At 39.6% G+C, this 22,385-nt stretch overlaps 1 protein-coding gene across 2 annotated transcripts in view; it reads left to right on the top strand.

Moving 5' to 3' along the window:
• The window catches only part of kcnj3a (potassium inwardly rectifying channel subfamily J member 3a), a 40,374-nt gene extending 28,127 nt beyond the window's left edge, over positions 1-12,247 (top strand). For both annotated transcript variants that reach the window (XM_086090653.1, XM_086090654.1), the window contains one exon: positions 9,229-12,247. In XM_086090653.1, coding sequence (XP_085946779.1) covers positions 9,229-9,818 — 590 coding nt within the window. In that variant the 3' untranslated portion in view covers positions 9,819-12,247. The remainder of the gene's footprint in view (positions 1-9,228) is intronic.
• Positions 12,248-22,385: the final 10,138 nt, after the last annotated feature.

Below are 22,385 nucleotides of genomic sequence, written 5' to 3'. Positions count from 1 at the left end.
ACCATTTTCACACATTGTTTTCACCCTTTAAAACCTCAATTAATCAGTAAATATTACATTGTGGAAGTTAATTTGTTAAGGTTATTTTTATACGGTTGCGCCTTGAGACATGAGTGACGCAAATTACCAATTTTTCGTTCAGACGATTCTTTTGCATCAACTTGAAAGCAAAAAATAATATCACACAACTTTGCCTAAAGTCCACTGGCTTAATGCTAATACATAATGGGAAACGTCATAAACAGAATAGCTTCTAAGTGGTGATGTTATGCTTTAAGGTATAGGTGTCAAACTCCGGCCCTCGAGGGCCGTAGTCCTGCAGGTTTTGCAGGTTTCCCTCCAACACAAGCTGATTCCAATCAGCATGATCGTTATCAAGCTTATGCAAAGCTTGCTGATGAGCTGATCATAGATCAGCTGTGTTGGAGAACGGAAACGTCCAAAACCTGCAGGACTGCGACCCTCCAGGACCGGAGTTTGACACCTATGCTCTAAGGGACGGCTATTTGATCATTGTTGGGTCCTCCAACACCACAAAAACTTTCCGTTTGTGACATGATTAATAGCTCACTAATCACTACAAGATCAGCTTTCACAACGAAGCACTTCAGCAAAAGCGTTTTGATGCCCAGGGGCTGCCTCAATCCCCATCCTGCAATCTTGCTTTTTACGCCTACAGAAAGTGGGTTCATTCAGGTTCATTTTATCATGTCGGTACGAGTATTGATGTATATTGTGAGATGATGAATTTGTTAGTTTGGGATTTAAAGTCAACCTCTGCATACTCGCGGACTTGCATATTTTTGGAATTTGTTCCCGTCTTTTTTTTCTTCAAAATCAAAAAAAAAAAAATTTGTGTTTGTTTTTTCTTGTTTTTTTTGCATGAAAATTTCAATGAGAGTCAGTTATTTGTGGATTTTCACAATCCGCAGGTCGGGCCTGTCCCCTATACCCCCACGAATAGCGGCCGTTTGCTGCATTTTATAAGCTGGCCTGTTGATGTTATGCGTCATTAGAGGGGGTAGTTTATATCCTTGTTTATGTTTATGTTCTCATATTCTGTTTATTATATTATGTTCTTAGGTACGCTCAAGAAGACATTAAATCCCCTGACTCAAAGTTTGGCTTGCTGTTCATCTAGTCAGCACTGCTGGGAAGTAAAAACCTAGAGGGATTGGTAGACGGAACAATATTTTTGCATTATCTTATTGCTCTTGCGCGCTCTAATATATTATGTGTTTAAATGTGTGTTTTTTGTTTTGTCTTCAAGTGTTTAAAGACCTTGAAAAAAAAAAAATGAAGTGCCGTAAATGCAATACAAACTTGCCACGGGTGCATTTAAATGGAATATTTCCATATCACAGATTTTACTTGGTCTGGAGCGCAACCCCGGCAAAGGAGGAGGGATTACTTACGGTCTTTAAAATTTTAATGATTTATATAGGTAATTATAATAATATTTAGGGTAGGGGGGCTCAATTACTTGCGTTTTTATTCGCTATTCATTGCAGTGCTCGCTCCCTATTTAAGGTGTCCCCCCCCCCTCCCAAAAAAAAGTGCGCTTATATGTGCTTAGCTGGAGTATTGGTGGTTGAACACTACAGATTTGTCTGCGGCGAAAGAAGCGAGGTGTTAGAATATCTCTCATTATGGGGCTCTTGTTTGAGACGGGCCACCCCGTTGCGGATTGAAATGTAATAGTATTGTCTTATACGTGGTTACACAGGCGAAGGCATGATCATTTACTGAGAGAAGAAGTGTAATGGATCCGCACTTACACAATTCTCTCCTCTGCTCGGGCTGCATGAGCAATGTCTCCGTCAGAATCCAATGATGTTTTCTTCCCCGCAGCTTCCCTCCAACACCTTTTTTTCCAAGCATTGTCATTTCCTGCTGTTTATGAGTCCCGCAATGAAGGTGGCTGTGCGCGGATTCTCTTTTATTGCCTGAAATATGAGTAGGGTAATTATGACTCTTAAAATGTGCTCTGTGAAATGTCAGAAATAGTCGAGAAAAAAAACAAAAGTGCAGCAATGTCGGTATTGAGCCCCCCTGTTGATGTATTCCGATTGCTTTCGCCACCCACCAGCTGTTCAAACTCAAAAGTATTTAATTTGTTGTCATATAGGGAAAAGATAAGCAGCATGTTCACGTTTGAATAAGAGGGCGCAAGCTAAATTTAGCATGGTAGTCTTTCAAATCATGATTGCTTTGATTTGATTTGAAGTCCAGGTTAGTTTTGGAATTAATGGGCTTATTCCAAAGACATTCATTTCCACCAATTGGTTTTTGAATACCTTTTTCCCCCATTCTATTCTAAATGTAAATAGAAAACACAGTCAACAAAATGCAAACAATTTCTGCTCATTTATACAACTAAAAATGCTAACGTGCCAGGCTGCCAGCGCTATACAGTAGTTTCCAAAGCAAACAAACGTGAGGCTCTAGGTTTGAATTTTGGCCCTTCTGTGTTTGGAGTAGGGCTGAGTAATAAATTTAATTCATTTGATTAATTGTCATTTTAAAAATCGAATTGTGGAAAATTTGCTAAATCGTGAAATCGAATGTTGTCTTCTGGAATATTAAAAGCTGTTATTTCTTATGTTCTTTTACATCCAAATGTTTTTGTGAGTTGTAATTTTGCACAAGTGGCAGAATGCTGGATGGGTGGTTTACAAGACATGTTTACAAAAGCTACCAACTACTTAATTGTGGCATTTAAGCTCAAATTATTAATGTTAAGTTAATGTTAAAACTGATTTAGAATCAGTATATATTATTGTTGTCTGAACGTTTTGCACAGGACTTATTTTTAAATAAATGAATATTTTTTTAATGTTTGTTGGGTTTATTCCCGAACCCAGCCCTTGTTTGGAGTACTGTGTATTAGGGATGTAACGATAACGGCAATATCGCAATATTAAAATTGCCATGATGTCATCGTCGTCATGTCACGATATTAAAAGTAGCACATCAATTAAAAGGGTGAGGTTGTATTCAATTTGTGATGTTCTAGCACCCTCTAGGGTTTAGTTTATTAGTGCATCTTAATTTTTGGTAGGCATGTTTTGGCCACTGCGGCGGTTATCCAAAAAACATTCCTCAATAGGCCATTCACACTCTTGACACTGCAATCCTTGGCAAAACCAAATTAATTATCTCTCTTGGCCTACTAATCTGTCCCCTGGTATCTTGTCCACACTCTTAAAAGGAACCCCGACTGTCATGACAAGTTTGCTCTATATTATTTATTTGGTTGTTACTAACATAACTATGAGATGAATTTTTCAACAATCATTTTCAGTTTAATACATTTTGTAGAAACTTTATTTGGACGTACGCCGCCATTGTTATTTACGTCGCAACGCATTCAGTGTGTAGTGGCGTAGAATGGTGGCAGGCTCTCTGCCGAGCAATGTGAAATGCTTATAAAGAAAGCAAGGTAAGCCTCCGTAGCGTTCCTGAAGAAAGAACGTGCTATCGGGAGAGTCACCTTCACCCACGCCATACTCTTGTCACTCACCAGACACATTCAAGAGTTTTGATCGTCCCTTTAGGAACGCTACGGAGGCTTACCTTGCTTTCTTTCACATTGCTCGACAGAGAGCCAGCCGTCATTCTGCGCCACTACGCACTGAATGCATTGTGACGTAAATAACAATGGCGGCGTACGTCCAAATAAAGTTTCTACAAATGTATTAAACTTAGGGTGACCAAAGGTCCTCTTTTGGGACAACATTTGGGAGGACAGACCATTTTCTTACGTCCTGTTCGGGCGTCCGGGGCTTTTATAAATTCATGAAAATGTCCGGTTGGCATTGCGTGACTAATAGGAGGTGAAGTACACGGTGTAACTATGACTGGTACCACAATTTCAAGGCCGGGGCCCTCTTTTTTTGGGAAATGGGAATATGGTCACCCTAATTAAACTGGAATTAAAAAAATAAGAATCTCATAGTTATGTTACAAACCTAGACACTGCACTAATCTGAGCAAAAGCCAAAGCAAAACTGTCCAAGAATCAGCAAAAGTGTACAAAAGCATTCTTGTTTCAGGGTTGTCTTGGAAATTGTTGCTCCTGGTACTGACTTGTCTCCAAATATCTCCTCCATTCTTTAGTCATAATTGCCTCTCCTTTCTCCTACCTATTCTCTGTTCCAACAAGCGTGATTGCTTTCTAACTGAGGAGGTTGATTTCCCGCAAGTGTGATTGACTTTGAGTTACACTGTGATGTGATCATTATCAATTCATCCATTTTATAGCACCTCCTCACTCGGGTCGCGCTAGGGTCTTTCCCACCTGACATTTTGGACAACCTGGATTGGTTATCCGTCAATCACATGGCACGTCACGACCTGTGCATGCCAACTTTTGTCAAATCACTTTTGTGGCCTCAGTTTTGTTCCAAACACTGTGTTGATGGTAAAAATGCTTTTGCACCGAAATCCCATTTTCTAAAAAGAGCCTTGACTTTTGTTCTAGCGTGTCACTGCTACTTTTCAACAAGCAGCGAGGAGGCTCATGACTTTGGAGTACACAGATTCCTATAGTTGGTTTCCATAGAAACACAGAGTCTCAGGCAAGCGTGGCTTCTTGGAGTTACATAAGGTGCTGCCCATAATATGAAATACACACCGTTGTGGCTTTTCTCTTTTGTCTGAATTCCTATTTTTAGGTTTGAGACACAAACGAGTCGTTTAATGCTGCATGTTTGTCTTTTATGTCACGATGTTGAGATCTGTGTCTGGCGTATTGTTGTACATTATGCGCAAATCTCTCTCTCAAATCTAATCAAGCTGGATGCCTCATTGCCACTGTTGTATGTGTGTGTGTGTGTGTGAGATGCCGAACATCTGCTCTTTAGCAACATAATTAAATATGGGTGACACAAGCACCTCTTTAATTACTGCCGCAGCCCAGGTGTCAATCCTTGAACAACCTACAACAATTGAGAGTATATTAATAACTATGATTAAGGGTTGTACCATTGTCCCTTTTCAAACGTGATTAGACGGCCCACACTATCAAGTTTTTTTTCTTTCTGCGAGTGTCTGCAGATGAGGGAAAAACGACTAATATTACTCCGGCTTTCTGAGGAGTTTTGACTGACTCCATGTATAGCTGTGTGCCTATATTTTCTTTTCCAAAGGTGGCCAAGGCACATACACCATATGGAGGAGAACAATGTCCATTCAATTGAAGCAAAAAATGTGGCAAAAACGGTTCAACTCTTTAATTAAATGAAATTAAGTCATAACTGTATGTTATTTTAACTTTTTAGTTTATTTTAACAAAATAGTATAGAGTGTTGTTTTTATCATTGATTTTACAGGGATGGAACGGATTAATGGCATTTCCATTCATTTCAATGGGGAAATATGATTTAAGCCCACAATAAATGAAATTCATACAATTCAATTTTACAATTCCATGATAGCACCCACTTAGGCAGCCTCTGCTGTATTTTGAAGTGTTGCGCTCCATTGCCAAGCCTTACAGTAACTCCAACTCCGAGTGCAACAGAACATTATTAATTGATGCTGGATCCAGCTTTATCTTTGTGTATTACTGTAGCAACCTTTTTGCCTCAGGCTCATATTGGTTTTATCTGTTTGGACTGCTAAACTTGTTATTTTGATCTTTGTGGGTGTGCTCAGGGGAGTCCGCGGCAATCCAGCATCGATTATAATATTCATTAAGGCCGACTTGTGGCGACGGTCGCATCCCGCACATTTTAGAGGCTCCGGGTTTGCTTTCGCGCTTGACTCCCAACCGCGGCTTTATTTCTGATGAGCTTTTTTCCTCCCCATTAGATTCATTGCGGCACACTTCCATATGCCTAAAGGCCTCGGGACATGGAGGCAATTGTGCAGAAGTAATACTATGAATACCCCCAAAGCTCTGAATGTTGAGTCACATGCACATCCGCGCTTGTACAGAGGCAGAATTCTTTCATGACCTTGGGCGCAGATGCCTCCACTTTCAATCATGACGTCTTCATCTCACTTTGGACGCTGGCTGCTATCGCGGCTTTAAGGCGGTAATTAAAATCTATGATAATAAGCCGGCGCAGTCACCAATTTCCTAATGGATTTCAACAAACCTTGACACTAGTGCCCCGCAGCCATTCCTTAATGCTTAAAAGAGGAGGGCTCTTTGGACTGATAAAAACGGATTTCATATTTTTGTTTTAGACGCAAACTCAATTATCGATTATTTGAAAGCTCTCTCGCACTAATAAAATAAATAGATGGTGAAATGGCTCAGAGCTGTGCCGCAGGCGAAGTGGTAAGATGTAACGCGAGGGGTTATAATGGCAGAGACTCAATAATGGTGATGAGCTGTCACCGCTTAGCAGCAAATAACATGCGGCTGATCCAGCGTCACTTTTATTCCGGCTTCAGCAGTTTCACTTTGGCCAGTGTGTTGTTGCAACACATTAGTAGGGAATCTAACAAAAATGTAATTTAATGAAAAAATAGAAAATGGCTGTTAAATACAGGCTGTTACAAAAAAAAAAATACATATATTGTGTTGGCTGGAAAAAACACACCATACACAGTCATATTCCAGTTATAAAAGGGTGTGCAACTTATGCAACCACATTATTTCTGTTATTCAATGTGTTCTTCTCCTCTCAAAAATGTCTTCTTTAATTATTATGATTTTAAGTTAAAGTAAAAAAAAAAACCAAGTTATACAGATTTTAGGCCACATTAATGGTAGAAAAAGGTTTGAAATGTCTCCTTTTCATTTTGTCACAAACACTTGCCATTGCTAAAGGGGTGTGTAGACTTTTTATATGAACTGTAGGTAATATAAATACACTAGTTTTTAGATATCAGTGTTTAAAAAAAATCAGGCCAGCTGTTTACTTGTTTTGACAAATATTGCCAATTTAAATTTCCTTGTTCTTCTGGCAGATAATTTATGTTAACATAAATTATTATTCACCCTGAAAAAATATAAAAACATTAAACAATGAAAAACACAAACTTGAGTTGAATTAATTAATTAATTAACATGTTTACACAACTTAGTAAAATTGGACATTGGCTGATGTATTGGACTAACTATAAAAGTACAATATGTAACGTTCTTCTTGCATGTGCCTTTAGGAGGCGGGCCCTAGTGTGTTGAAGAGTGGCTGTCGTGAGTCTGCGTGTGAGTGTCGGTGGTCAACTGTAGCGTCTACATCAGTGTGGTCATTGTCTTGAGATGGATAGATGGATAGATGGATAGATGGATAGATGGATAGATGGATAGATGGATAGATGGATAGAATTCAGAATAATATTCAGCCCTTGTACAAATCAAAATGATCAAAGATGAAGCTTAGTACATGGTTAATGTAACACAGCCCTGGATTGACTTGGATTCCCCTTCAGCCCCATTAAGCAGCCTCATCACGACCATCAAAAGAGAGACAGACCTCCTGAAGGGTTTTCGCCTGCAACCAATTCTCACATGTTTTGCTCATCCAGCAAGTAATCCTTTATCGCCTTTAGTGCGCGAAACGCAAGTAGCTCAGAGGACCTGTGTTTTATTTCTAAAGGTTGAGTTTTATCCCTTTTGTGGAATGAAAGCTTTCCTACAATAAAAAAAAATAGTATTTGCTGGTTTATGTGCTAGCCTTTAGCAACACTAAACAAAAAGTTTGGAGAAATTAATTCCCTTTCTGGGATTCCCCGTCCCCATGGAACATGAATTTGGATGAGTAACACAAATGAATAAAGCGGCATACACACATACTGACTTCTAATATCCTAACCAATTTTTTTTCTTGATATAAAAGACCCTACTGTGATCTTACTTCTCTCATTATGTGTGGTGTACTCAAGATGGTATCATACCACACATTTAAATGATAGTATCGGTCAGGTCTTCATCCCCAATCCAGACATCTACTGTAGTACCAAGACTGGCCTTTGAGAGGCAGCATGGCGCAGAAGAAAGAAAAAGTAGTAATAGAAGAAGCTAGGCTAACTGCTAGCTTATCGGGTGGCAACCTCATCAGGATTTGCTAAATAATATGGATACTTTTCTTTTTAGACCAGTACCAGCTCTTGAGTACCCACTATTTGTTTTGATACATGAAATTCTAGTTAACATAATAACATAATTGTGAAAAAGAGATTCTTTTTTTTCTTTGTCTTTCTGATGCACATGATAATTTGTCAAATGGCCGCAGTGTAGCGCCAACTACTGGCACGGATGACTTCAGTAGTGTGGTCAGTAGTGTGTGAAGAGTCAGGATGTAAATGTCCCTATCCACTGTGTAATGAAATTTGCTCCATGAATGGAACATTTTAGTGGACAAATTGAGTCTATCATATATGACAAGTGCATTTAGAGTTTAATGCGGCCTCACACTCATTTCAGGTTGAAGTGTCCTTTTTATGAGTCACTCTGCAGTTGCTCATAAACATCGGGTTTAAAAAGTGCCAATTAATTATAAGCTTTTATTTTGGCAGCTGTGTCCGTGATGTCATCAAGCGAGTTGTTTTGGGGGGGGGTTTCGGGGAAAATGAAAAAGCTGCCACAAAACTAAATAGTAGATTGTAATGGAAGAGTGCCAAGCCTGTGATAAAAGCATCACCGCGTTTAATCATCGACAAACATTAGTCCTTGCTCGGGCAACGCAATGACAGATAATTTGCGGTCATTGCTGAAGTCTGAGATTGTAAGTGTCAAACTCAAGGCGCGGGGGCCAGATGTGGTCTGCCACATCATTTGATGGGTCCAGTTAATTCGATAATTATTATTATTATAATAATTAATTAAATAGTTAAATTTGTGTTGAGGTAATTTCATAAATCTGCCACTAGATGGCATAATTGCATTTGTAAGACGTTGGTGACAGCCCGGTGCATTTTTCTTTTCATATGAAGAGCTATCTAATATTTAACATGAAGTAATGTGTAATTCTGCACATTTTTAAAATAGTAGAATATAACTTGACCCCAGTCTCCACAAATATATGCATTATTATTACCTTTACGATTGCCAAATTTTGACGTGGATGTGTCTGTTGTGTTGCGACTGGAATTCCCCCAGTACAGGTTTTTCAAGTATATTTCGCACGTTAAAAAATTCGTGTCATTAAAGCAACTTTAAATGAACTCAAAATGAACACACTGATTTTGCCACCCCTAATATACGTATGCATTTGACAGCCCTCGAGTTAATATGAAATCTTCTCATCTTGTGTTCGTGCCGCACTACAGGGATGACGTGCCAAGCCAGGACGTCCTACACCGAGGACGAGGTTCTATGGGGACACCGCTTCTTCCCGGTCATCTCCTTGGAGGAAGGCTTTTTCAAGGTGGACTACTCCCAGTTCCACGCCACCTTCGAGGTGCCCACCCCGCCGTACAGCGTGAAGGAGCAGGAGGAGGCCCTGCTCCTGTCCTCGCCCCTCATGGCCCCGTCTCTGTGCAACAGCGGGGAAAAGAACAGCTCCCTGGACTGCCTTGAGACACTGGAGGACAATGACAGCACCACCAAGCTGCCCACCAAGCTCCAGAAGATCACGGGGCGGGAGGGCATCCCCAAAAAGCTGCTGAGGATGAGCTCCACCACCTCGGAGATGACTTACAGTTTCGGAGACCTGCCCATGAAGCTGCAGCGAATCAGCTCCGTGCCCGGAGTGTCCGACGATAAGCAGGGCGGTAAGGCCTCCAAAATGGGCACAGAGCCCATCAGCAAGTCGGTGGCGGACTTACCCCCCAAGCTGCAGCGACTGGCCGGGGGAGGCAGGATGGACGGACACCTGCCGCCCAAACTCAGAAAGATGAATTCAGATCGTTTTACATAAAGAAGCCACCCACCCGTCTTTTGACTTTCCTTGTACTATTCCTGATTTATGAATTGACAACCTTTTTCTCATGTACAATATGTGCACTTATACGATCTGTCTCATTCGTTCTTTCCATTTTCAGACGGCAATTGAGAAAGTGACTTATTTTCGTGTTTGTAATAGAACTGAAAACTTCCCTGAGTTTTGATTTTTCAATTTTAGGCTCAGATCAAAACATTCCAAATGTGGGGCAAATAATTTCTACAGCTGCACATATTATTTGTCATAATATGGATGGGTGGAATATGGTCTGATTGTGGCGGTTAACAAGCTAACATATCTTTACTCATTCTTGCTACCAAACTTCCTTGTCACACAAAACAGACATTAAAATCAAACTGATTCACGTCTGTTTTTTATCTGAGCCTAAATTTGAGTTTGAGTTTAAGTTTATTTGAACATGAAAGAAAGAAGAAAATAATAACTAATAAAACTTAACTTAAAAATAAATCAATACTATACTATACGATAAAAACTAACTAAATAATTTTAAAATAATAAAATGATTTTATTGTAGATTAAATAACAAAAAAATAAAATTAGTCCCGAAATTTGAGTTTGAGTTTAAGTTTATTTGAACATGAAAAAAGAAGAAAATAATAAATAATAAAATAGATAAATGAATAAATAGAAAAACTATATCAATACTATAATATAAAAAATTAAATAAATAATTTTAATTTTAAAGTAATAAAATTATTTTATTGTAGATTAAAAAACAAAATAATGAGTCCCGAAATTTTAGTTTAAGTTTATTTGAACAGGAAAAAAGAAGAAAATAATAAATAATAAAATAGATAAATGAATAAATGGGAAAAACTAGCTCAATACTATACTATAAATAATAAATAATTATACTTTTAAAATAATAAAATATTGTATTGTAGATTAAAAACAAATAACAAAATAATGAGTCCCTTTTTATTTGATTACATTTTCAATTGCAAATTGAAAATGAAAAGAATGAATGCCACAGATTGGGTGGAGTCGAGCACAGAAGTATGACAAGAACGTACACGCAGTGATGAGAGACCTCAGACTCTTTTTAGGACGGTGTACAATCAGCACAATCAGGCATGTACGAAAACAGCGCATGTAGAACCGAATCTCAATAATTCCTGGCATGTTTTGTTTATAAAAAAAAATAAGCTCATTAGTGTATCTACAGAGAGTGGAAAATTGCACAAAGCCATACGATTTAAAACCAACATGAAATGATTCTAGTTTGTGGGGACGGGTGGCACATACCATTTGTTCCTTGAGTTTCTTGCTTTTGCTGTTTAATGTAAAGTTGTGGCACTGTTCTGTTGATTGCATGCTCCTCTTACTGACTATACAAAAGGTAATAGACAAAGATGTTTTAGCCTTAACTATATTACCTTGTTTCCATCTTCATGTTCGCTCACGGTATTTCTTTGCTTTTACATAAGCGTGTTAATTTACCACCTGCCATTTTTAACGACTCTGTTTGTTGCGCAAATACTGGATATTTTGTTCAACGATGCCTTTTACACTGCATCTCATGTCTCGGCTGGAAAGGGCACAAACAGCTACGCAAATTCCACATGCTTATTAAAGTCACATTTCAGTTCAAAGGGTCTGTCCCTGTACTTGAGAAGCACAATGCAGTCACTCCATCACACTATCTGGTATCAGTTAGCATTTAAGTATGGAAAGCTGTTTCAGCAACCCCCCCCCCCCCTGTATTATTGATATCCAGCTTAAGGTCCATGTACTACTAGTACAGTTCAATAGTACAACTTCTAGTGCTTCACTAGTCATGTGTAGTTGTCCTACTGGTATACCAAAGTTGTCCTACTAGTGCGCAGAATTGTCATTCTGCGATGGAAGGCAGTAGTGGGAAAAATTGCAAAAAGTTTGCGGCGGTCACCAAAAGTAGAGCCTAATTTGTAGTTAAGGCTTCTCTCAATGTGCTGGGTCAAATCCTCAACCCAATGCACTGGGTTTGAATAACCCAGCATTGGCTTAGCTGTAGCTACACTGGATTAGCTATTTCACACCATTTGGGTTACTTTTAACCCAGCAGTTTTAGGAGTGTATGGAATAAATACTGAAATGGTTTTCCATATTCATGGGCATTTTATCATATAAAGTCAGACAGTCAGTAGATAAGTAATGTGCAGTTGCACCAAATTGAACACCAGTTGATCTTCATGGTCACACAAGCTAGTGTGAGAAGTTTGGGCTGCGTTCCCCTCTTGATGAAAGCAATAATACGAAACCTCTCGTCTTGATCAAGCCACAGTCCCATTTTCATTGTTAACTGAATCCCTCTCACCGCGCTTTGGTTCTCTCTCAATGCATTCAAAACATTGTATGATACCAAGTTTCTTCAGGAATAAAGATCTAACAACATTGTTTTAGCGTTCTTTTCACTGCACACTGTAAGTTCCCATTGCTAACATCAAACGGCATTACAGCTGACGAGTTGTCGGTTACAGAGGTAAAAAAAACCTCACTCACTCTCTCTCTCTCACTCACTCACTCACTCACTCACTCACTCACTCACTCACTCACTCACTCACTCACTCACTCACTCACTCACTCACTCACTCACTCACTCACTCACTCACTCTAACTCTCTAACTCTCTAACTCCTTCTCTCTTCTTCTCTGTCGCGTTTATAGAGCGGTGATTGACAGGCAAGTTTAGCCGTGTATATGTTGTGTATGTTTAAATAGTGAATTGGTGGGAGGAAGATTTGTTTGGAAGGTGTAACTCACATTATGGTTGTAGGCTAGCGGGCTAGCTAGCAAGAAGCTACAGCGCGTAGCATGCCGCTGGACTCTCAGCTCAAACTTTCGCTCCGAGTAAGTTCCGGTGAATACCGGTCGCCATCTCCTCCTCCCGTCCGTGAAGCTTTTTCAAACTGCCCGCGTGTGGAGGACACGACTCGTCAGTTCGTTCGTTCCCACCTCCCCGACATGGAGCAACGGTCCCACTCGCGCGGGCGTGCGCGCGCTCTCTCTTGCTCTGTCCTCTCCCTCTCTCTCTCTCTCTCTCTCTCTCTCTCTCTCTCTCTCTCTCTCTCTCTCTCTCTCTCTCTCTCTCTCTCTCTCTCTCTCTCTCTCTCTCTCTCTCTCTCTCTCTCTTTTTCTCTCTCTCTCTCGTAGAAATTGTAATCCTCGAAGTAGTCCCCATTTTTAATAAATGTACCTGTAATCTGATTACATGTTTTTTTTCCTGTAACTGTAATGGAATACAGTTTAAAAAAAAATTGCAATCTGATTACGTAACAGCGGTAAATGTATTCCGTTACTCCCCAAGCCTGGTAACAAATCATATGACGTTTGTTCATCCCTCAAGTTCAGTGAGGGCAGAATTAAAAGTAATTGACAGATAAAATCGTTAGTTGCCGACCTACTTCCGTTTTTTATCTTATTAAAAATACATGCAGAAGGCTGCGTCTATTTGTGATCTCTTTCTCAAATGTGCCAGATAAAGGCTTCTGCGCCACTGTCATTGCCAGAGAGTTTCTCCTCTGGCACTTTCATTGTTTTGATCCTACTCTGTGAAATCACCGCTGCTGTTTATCATTCACAATGCACTTTCTTTCTGTCACACATAGGGCGTAAATAAAAAGGCTATTTATTTATTTTTAAGCTTGTGGAGATAAAAATCAAGGGCTGTGAAAGAAGCACCAGAAGCTCGGCTAATTCTGTTTTTAAACCTAATGTCCATAACCTCTTTTGGGGATCTCACAAACAAACCCACGGGAACAATCAGAAGAGCAAAGCGAGTGTCAGCAAAGTTCATTATTCTTTTTATGCCCCACCTAAATCAACTCTCTCAGGATACGCTCGGTCTTTATCGCCAAGGACATCTTTGCGCCGACGTCCCTCTGGTTCCTTTGTCATCGTGGCAGCCACATGTCTAGGACTGCACCTAAAAGAGCAGGCAGGCATAGAATGCGACGTTACTGACGCACACAGCGATTAGAAAAGACGCGAGCACCCCTGAAGTCGTACAGGCAACGTTCTGAAGATCTTCGTTGGCAGCTTTCATGACAAACAACATCTGAAGAGAAACATGCCCAGACTTGCTGATAACGGGACAAATGGAAAGCAATTCTTGCAATGACTCACATACATTTTCTGTTTCAGATTGTGAAGACATCTCGCTTTACAGCCCTTGAGGTCACCGCCGAAGATTTTCAGTTGGAGATACAGCAGGTAGAAAAAGTCCACACACCCTTGTTTGAACGCCAGGTTTTTGTGATATAAAAAAATACGCCAAACATACCTTTTGGAATTATGGTCAGAAAGTTTAACCTTAGTTACGTCGCCCTGTATTAAAATTTTGTGATAGGCCGATTATCGGTGCTGATATTTAACATTTTGACAAATATTGGCCATTTTGACAAATATTGGCCATTTTTACAAATCTGAAGGCCGATAAAGCTGGTATCTCTCTGAGAGGCAAATGTTTGCAAACTTAGTGAATTTTGTGTTTTCTTCAGTGTTTATAAAATGTTGCAAAGATGTCCACAGACAGTTTTTCTCGTCATAGACAGGTTTTGTTGTCACAAATAAATTTGGAACATGGTCTGACAGATATTGGACTGTTTGCAAACATGATTTGAAACCTTTGACAAAGTCTGACGAGAACCCAAAATTTGCTATGTTCGCAAGCACAGAGAGATACCAGCTTAAGAGATCAATTTAAAACTAGGTATGGAACTTTTTATGGATGTATTTATTTAAAATGTCACTTAACTTTATAAGAGATGCTGCTTTTGTTAAAATGTAAACAAACAAAAATAAGTGAAAGTTTAACATTTCAGTTATGTTAAAATTTTGGAAAACTATTTACTACAGAAAAGTATTTACAGTACTTTTTTGTTAGAATTTTAAAACAAAGCTGTCTATTTGCTGTAGTTTAAATTAAAACAAAACCATTAAACATGTTGACAACCATGCATATTTTGATGCTAATATTTTTTTTATTTTACTGCAAAAGAATATCGGCCTCTTTGCCTACTAATAATCAGTATTGATATCAGCCCTGAAAAAAACACATCGATCTATCACTATTAAAATCTCTTAATTACATGTGGGGAAATTGTGTTTGTGGTCTGATCCAAACCAAGGTTGAACTTTTTGTTCATAATTCCAAACACAACACTGCTGCTCACCAACAAGAACACTGTACCTCCAGTGAAATATGGTGGTGGCAGCATCATGCCTTGGAGCTGTTTTTTCTTCAGATGGAACTGGGGCCTTAGTCAAGGTGGAGGGAATTATAAACAGCTTCGAGGGTCAATAGAAGTCAGCGTTGGCACATAATTTTCAAGCTCCTGCCAGGAAGAAAAATGCCACAAGGCATTTGAACAGGGGTGTGTAGACTTTTTATATCCAATGTAGGTCCGAGCTCTTGACAATTGTCTTGACAGGTTTTTAGACTTTATTAGGATTTATTCTTGAAAAAATACAAATTCCCAAAAGTTTTGTCTTGTAATTGAACTTTTTGTCATTTTAGTGTTGTGTCTTTGTTCAATTATCTTATCTCTATCTTAACTAGAGACGTTCATATTATCGCCACAATTATTTTTTTTGTTGCAAATTAAATTTCCTGCCATCAATTAAAGCTTAAGCACCACGAGTACAAGAGCGCCTGTTCTGAACACAATCTGAAGTGGCAAAAAAAAATTGCTTCTAATCAACCCAATCATCAGAATGAGTGGGCCTATTCATAACTACTTTTACAAGGATGATGCCATTGCCTTAATTTAAAGCGCAACGGATATCTTCATCTTTCTTTTGTGAAGCTTATTCTTAATGCTTTCTACTCAAGCGTGTGCAGATCTCCGACAAAACCACGATTGGAATTAGTGAGGGCTGGGGTCAACTTTGTTAGAATCAATTGAAATGACATGACTATTGTCTGTTATCAATATCAGTCAATGCATTCTGACCAGATATTGATCTGCTGGAATGAGAAGAGATTTCCTCACATATCTTTAAACTCATTCAAGTGTTATACCGAGAATCAGTATTATAATATCCAGGAAAAGCTTCATCTGGTTTTTTTTGTCTTGAATATCAATGAGCGAGTAAATTCATTCTGGCCCTAAGGGGTGCATTAGAAGTACAAAAGTGAACACCAGAGGCGAGGGCATGGCGTTCTTGTCCAATTCCATCCTGACGTGTTTTACATTCAAGCACCACTTTCTGACTTCGTCCATCAACTCCTCTCCTGTCAGACCTGATTACTTCCCTTTTGTTGTATTATAGAAACTCTCAGGGTTCTATATTATTCTGTCAGGAAGAAGCCTGTTATGTTATCCATGGACACTTGTTGCAGTGTCAGTCATGCTGATATTACAAAAAAAAAAGAAGAAGAAGAAAGAAAGAAAAAAAGGAACATAGCTAGTTTTTATGTTGTGATCGCTCTTAAATTGCTGGAATCAGCTCTTTAAGGCTCTTGTGTGCTCTGTGCGGTTATAAACTAGGATGAAGAATTCTCTGTGGAGGCTCATAGGAAATATCTGCGCCATAAAACAAATATGATGGAAATATAACAGGTTGTTCCTGTCATGTAGGTAGAGAGTACAATATTTCACAATTGCATAATACCTTTAGAAGCAACATTTTTCATGACTGCAAGGGAACAAACAGTAAGAAGAATATAATTCTTATTGTTTACCCCTAACCTATAACAATTTTGGATGGACTATTATTTCTAGTTAGCTATACCCACAACCAATCAATCAATAACCACAAAAAAAAAACTGCAATTCATTAGAGTTTAAATGGGAGTTTGCTTCTTCTTTTTCTTTTCTTTTTTAACCGCTAGCAAGATTTCAATGTAGTCCCACGTCACTAATTCACGTCTCGGACCAAAGCCACAGCATTCTCAAACATTGTCATTCGTAATAATTGTGAAAGTGCGTATAGTTGTGATAAAGAGTCATAGAGAACGCTTCAACGAAATAGCAGCGCTAGCAATACTAAGTTAGCATTAGCACTGTTAACAAACCAGCGCTAGCTACAGCTACTAATGTTGGGAACATGACTTACTAGTACTATTTTGACTATAACACTAAATGTTATGTTTAAAAAAAAGAGAGGTAATAAACACACCTGTCAAGTAGAAATGCTGCTAATTCTATGTTCTGTCTAAATCCTGCCTGGTGTCCCCTTCGTTCTGCTTCTTTTTGCTACTTTTTTACCAAACAAGGGATGGGCGTTCCCCGCCAAACCTGAACTTATCACATTAAAGTTATTACATCACAACATGATACTGAACTTTTTTTTTCTTCTGTTGCATCAGCAATACACTTCCATAAGATAAAACCTTGACTTTTTTTTTTAAACACTCATATCAATCTTCATTTCTTGCATGTGACGAATGGTGGATTTTAAGGATAAGGCCAAAAATGTGGAATATCATCCTGTTTCTGTTATCAAATATTGTCCCTTGCCCTATAAAGGGTTTCATAGTTTTAATTGAGTATTATGAATCATTGCTCACTTATTCTGGAGTGCCATCCTGTGAAAGAGCAAACGGGACGAAAGAGGGAACTGACAGGCGGATGAGAGAATTGCACTACAGGCCACAGAGGAGGAATGAATAATGCATTTGTCACAATGGTGTAAGTTCGTAGAATGACAGTGATCAAAGTTGTGTCAGGCAAGGCTGGTATTAAGAAGAGGGTGGGGGGATTAAAACGGCTGAGTGAGTCTAAAAGCCAATACCACGGGAGGAGACGGCTCTTCTGCACCCTTGGCACTTTCTGTCATAACTTGTTTCACATTTACACTTTTGCCCCCCCCATCATCCCTTGGCACCAATCTTGCCTTTAAAAATAGCTTTGATAATTCACTTTGGAAATTATGTAACTGCACTTCACTGAGGGATACACCTCTTCTCCTGCGTGTTAGCAGCTAAATTTTTTTTAAAAAAATCGAAAAAACATCATCTGTTTGTCTTTGCACAGTGGATGCAAACACACACAAACACGCGCGCACGCAAACACAGCCACAACAGACGCCTCGTCTCTGGCGTATTGTATTTGTAAGATAACTGGTGTGGGCGTCTGCAAAACAGCTCATTTTGCACCCGAGTCAAAATCCATCCATCAGCGCTTTTGGTCGCCAGCAGCGCCGTAGGAAAACAAGGCCGAGAAGGACACATCACAGCAAAGCCACTCTCTGTCCGTCGAACGGCGAGGCTGTGCCAGCCCGACGCTCGCTTTATCTGCCGCCTCCCATTTTATGTGCGCCATTAAGATCAATGAGCGACTGTCAACCTCCTTTTCCGGAGATATTGCTTGGAAGGCAGAGGCAGCGCGGATCTGCAGTTTGACTGAATGCTATCCAGTTGTGAATGTGAATATGATCCTCGCTAGATGATCACGAGAGAGTACAGCCTTACCACTGTGGAAATAATACCATCAGTGTGTGCTTGGCAATTGTTTGAGCTTTTCTGTTATTCGAAATGTACATCCAAGTGTCCTATTCTGATTTAGCGCACACTAAAAAAAAAATGCTGGGTTGTTTGTTGTCCCTAACCTGCTGGGTCAAAAATAACCCAATTTTGGTCAAAACTTGAACTGACCTGCTACTTTTTTTCAATTTGGCCAGAACTCTTGGTCAACATACAGCAGAAGGCGGTATAAGGCCAAATGGAAGCCACCTAAGATGGATCAAAATTGATGGATCTACTTAATTCGTATTCCAAAAACGGAACATTAATCAGAATATCATGTTTACACTAGTAGGGGCGCATCAAGCATATTATTATGAAGAATATTTTTCCTTCTAAATTTTTTTTTTTACAAAGTAGAATTGAGGTAGCATTTATTTTTGTGCATTCAGCCAAAAGTCAACAGCATTTGAGAGTTTTTTTTCATGGGTTTTGAAGCTTCATTTTATAGACAAATTTGGCAGTGTTGTTATATAAAACAAACAGATAAATGAGCTACATTTGAAATTACTGTACATGATCATCTTTTTCAATTAATTTTATGTGAGCTTTTCAGTACACTGTAACGAATTGACTGTAAAAAAATATTTTTTTTTTAAAGGGAAAAAAAAGAAAACGGCAATTCTGTAATCTAGTTTACAACTGTTTCTTGTATTCTAATTTACAGGATTTTAAATAATACAGTATGTCGTTATAAAATCCGCTTATTCTTCAAAAGGGTCGCTGGGGTGCTGGAACCTATCCCATATAATGCACTTTGTTTTACCCATAATGCATTGTGGTATACAGTTAAATACTGTAAAATTAAAAAACAAGATATTGCTGTAATTTCTTTTACTGTAGATTTTACAGAAATTTGTTACTGTGTGCTCTCTCTAAATATATAACTATCGTAATACTAAAACTAATAAAAACAACTCAAATGAAGCATTTTCAGTTTTATTTACTCCCTCTTTCCCATAGCTTATAACCTGAAAGGAAAACTAGAAAAATATGATTCATCGCGATTAATTATGAAACATTTTAGTTAAAAAAATATATCGCTTGACAGCACTAAAATGAACTGAATTTTAAAAGAACAAAATTCAAATCAAAATAAAAACTATAATGAAAAATACAGAATTATTAGAACCCTTGCATGTCGACAAAAGCCTCAAGCATAGACCATAATATGCATTTGTGAAAATTTCTGTGTATGTTCATCCATGGCTCAAATCCAGCCATTAAGACATCAATGTCTGACACCATGCTTATGCCTGTCATATGTTTTTGGATTGATAACCCCCCCCTCCACCATTCCTTAACCAAAAAGCAGGCTTAGGAATGAAAACAGAAAAAAAAAATCCATCCAACAGGGATGTTTGTGTACGACGCAGTGATCCCTCATAAATCACAACACCCTTTGTTTATCCATGTGCTGGCTGCACGCTTTGAGGAAAATGACTTCATGGGGCATGGAAGGGGCATCAAATAATTGCGCGGCTCCAGGCAGAGCCGCTAGGACTGAAATAAAACAAGTGCTCTCCGCTCTAAAAATAAGCCTGTTCACATAAGGATACTGGCTTGTCGGCTGTGGAGGCGCCTGTTTGATGCGAGAGGGCACGTACAGTACATAACTCTGCCAATGTGACACATGGACCGTGACTTTTTTTTTTTCTTCTTCTTCTCCCATCACGCTCACAAAATAGTTCACATATCTCGCCCGGTCTTCTTCTGTGATGTATACTGTACGTGTGTTACTGTTTGAAAAGATGAAAAAAAGAAATGCATGCTTACATTTCAGTTATATATCAAATTAGCTATTAATGACACTTTTTTAATTCTTCATAACGAGGATATCCCCCTGAAGCCCTTGTTACCTAGCAACTGCAACGAGAACACACTGCATCCGGATGTTGCACAGACTCATATTTAATGTAAATGTAGAGCTATTATAAGTACAGTATGCAATCCATAGGAAGGCTTTAATTCCTAATTGCATTCTTCGGTAAGCGGTGGATTTGACTCATCAGTCTCCTTCAGCAGCGTCCTTGGATTCATTATTGTCTTCGGCCGCCGTGTCAGTGTCTGCCCTGGCACCGGGATGAATATTTCAAGAGTTGTTAATGTGTTCCATTTGTTAGCTCGCTTGTAAACAGTCTTGGACTCTTCCCCAGGTAGTCGGGTGCTCGAGCGCGCACAAACACTAACCAAAATGGATTGCACCTGACACGAGTATTTTTTTTTGGCCATGTTTCTTTGCTCTTTTTGCTGCAAAGTTATCATAACATTGCAATTGTTTGATTTCAAAAGTAAACATGCAACTGCAGGCACATCTGTTAGCGTAGCCTTACAAAGATTTCTTATTAACTCTTTGACTGCCAGACGTTTTCAGAAAAGGGATGCCGCCAGTGCCAGCCGATTTAAGCATTTTGACTGATTTTCAAGGTCCACAGAAAATGTTCTGTTTGGACTATGGAAACACACGTACTACCAAATGAAAGATTGGACTTTCATCTTTCATCAGAAAAAAAGAGTTTGTTTCTACCTTATTCCGTTCTTTAGTAATCAACAATAGAAAATGGTTAGTTTGACCCAATTTCGCCTGTGTTGGACCAAAATACGGAGAAATCAAGCTTTTAGTGAAACGATATTATTTCATGCATTCTAGTGAATTTGACACTTCTTTTTGTCCATGAATGATGCCACAAACACCTAAATAGTGCTTTACTTCTATAAAACACTACCACCAAGAATGAAAAAGTGTTTTTTGATAGCAAAATACGTTTATTTACATTCAACAGTGTAACAATTTGACAACAATTTGGCAAACTATTTACAAATGTGTGCAACTGTGGTGCTATTTACAAATATGTGGATGTTTCAACGACAGTTTTTCTTTTTGTAACACTCTCCTGCGTGCAAGGACACGCAACAGCATTTGCACAAGATTGCCTCTTCGCGTGCGCCACTTTCTTGCCGGCCGTTTTTTTCCGGGGAATAGCAAGTATATACTGCATCAACAATATGTGTCATCAAGTCTAATATCAGGATCATGCTACGGTTACGTTACGGTGGTGTTACGTCTCGCTTCCCCGTGTCCTTCAGTTGCTATACCGGGTGGTAGGAGATCCATTTTATCCACTCCATTCATGGTGGCATCGTAGTCCAGAAACAGTGTCTTCTCCGTGATCAGACTGTACCCGCTCCTCCGATGAATATGCATTGGACTCGGGGTACTCTTCATTGTCCGATCGAATGTCCGCTTGTGCAGCTCCGCGTTTTCCGGCGTTAGCAGCGCTAGCCGGTGAGGCTTTATGACGACAGAATAACGGCCGCGTATAGCTTCCAACTCCGGCGAGGTTGACCATCATCATCATCATCAATGTGCATTGGTCGATGCTTTTCGACTACTCTCCATCGCCCGATCGAATGTCCGCTTGTGCAGAAGTACCCGGCCGGCTATTGTGCGCGTTTTCCGGCCTTAGCAGCGCTAGCCGCGCGTAGCCGGTGAGGCTTACTACGTGATAGTAACAGGCCAAAGCTTCCAACTTTGGCGTAGAGCTCGTTGTCATCATCATCGTTGACATCAATCTGCATTGGTCGATGCCAACTCTCCATCGCCCGATCGAATGTCCGCTTGTGCAGAAGTACCCGGCCGGCTATTGTGCGCGTTTTCCGGCCTTAGCAGCGCTAGCCGCGCTAGCCGCGCGTAGCCGGTGAGGCTTACTACGTGATAGTAACAGGCCAAAGCTTCCAACTTTGGCGTAGAGCTCGTTGTCATCATCATCGTTGACATCAATGCGCTTTTTAGTATTGATTGATGCTTTCCGTCTTTGAAAAAAATGCTCAAGCTGAGCTGCTTGTAACCGGTTGCTTGGTCAAGCCATTGTGGCTTGGATCAGCCATTGTCTCCTCAACACTCTAGCTCCGCCTCACGTCTTCTACTGACGCCCACGGTGGGCGGCCCATCCAACCTTGTGCAAAGAGAGTCATCGCTGCCCTCTAGGGGCCAAAACGAGTCTTTGACTAATCAGATCAGCCTGATTCTTTCAGCACAGCTGCCCAAGGCTTTCCTGCACCCGTTTTTGAAAAAAA

Source organism: Leptonotus elevatus, chromosome 12, assembly GCF_054856555.1.
Source record: "Leptonotus elevatus isolate MCC_2025b chromosome 12, RoL_Lele_1.0, whole genome shotgun sequence".
NCBI classification, from domain to species: Eukaryota; Metazoa; Chordata; class Actinopteri; order Syngnathiformes; family Syngnathidae; genus Leptonotus; species Leptonotus elevatus.
This window is presented reverse-complemented; position numbering and strand designations above follow the sequence as displayed.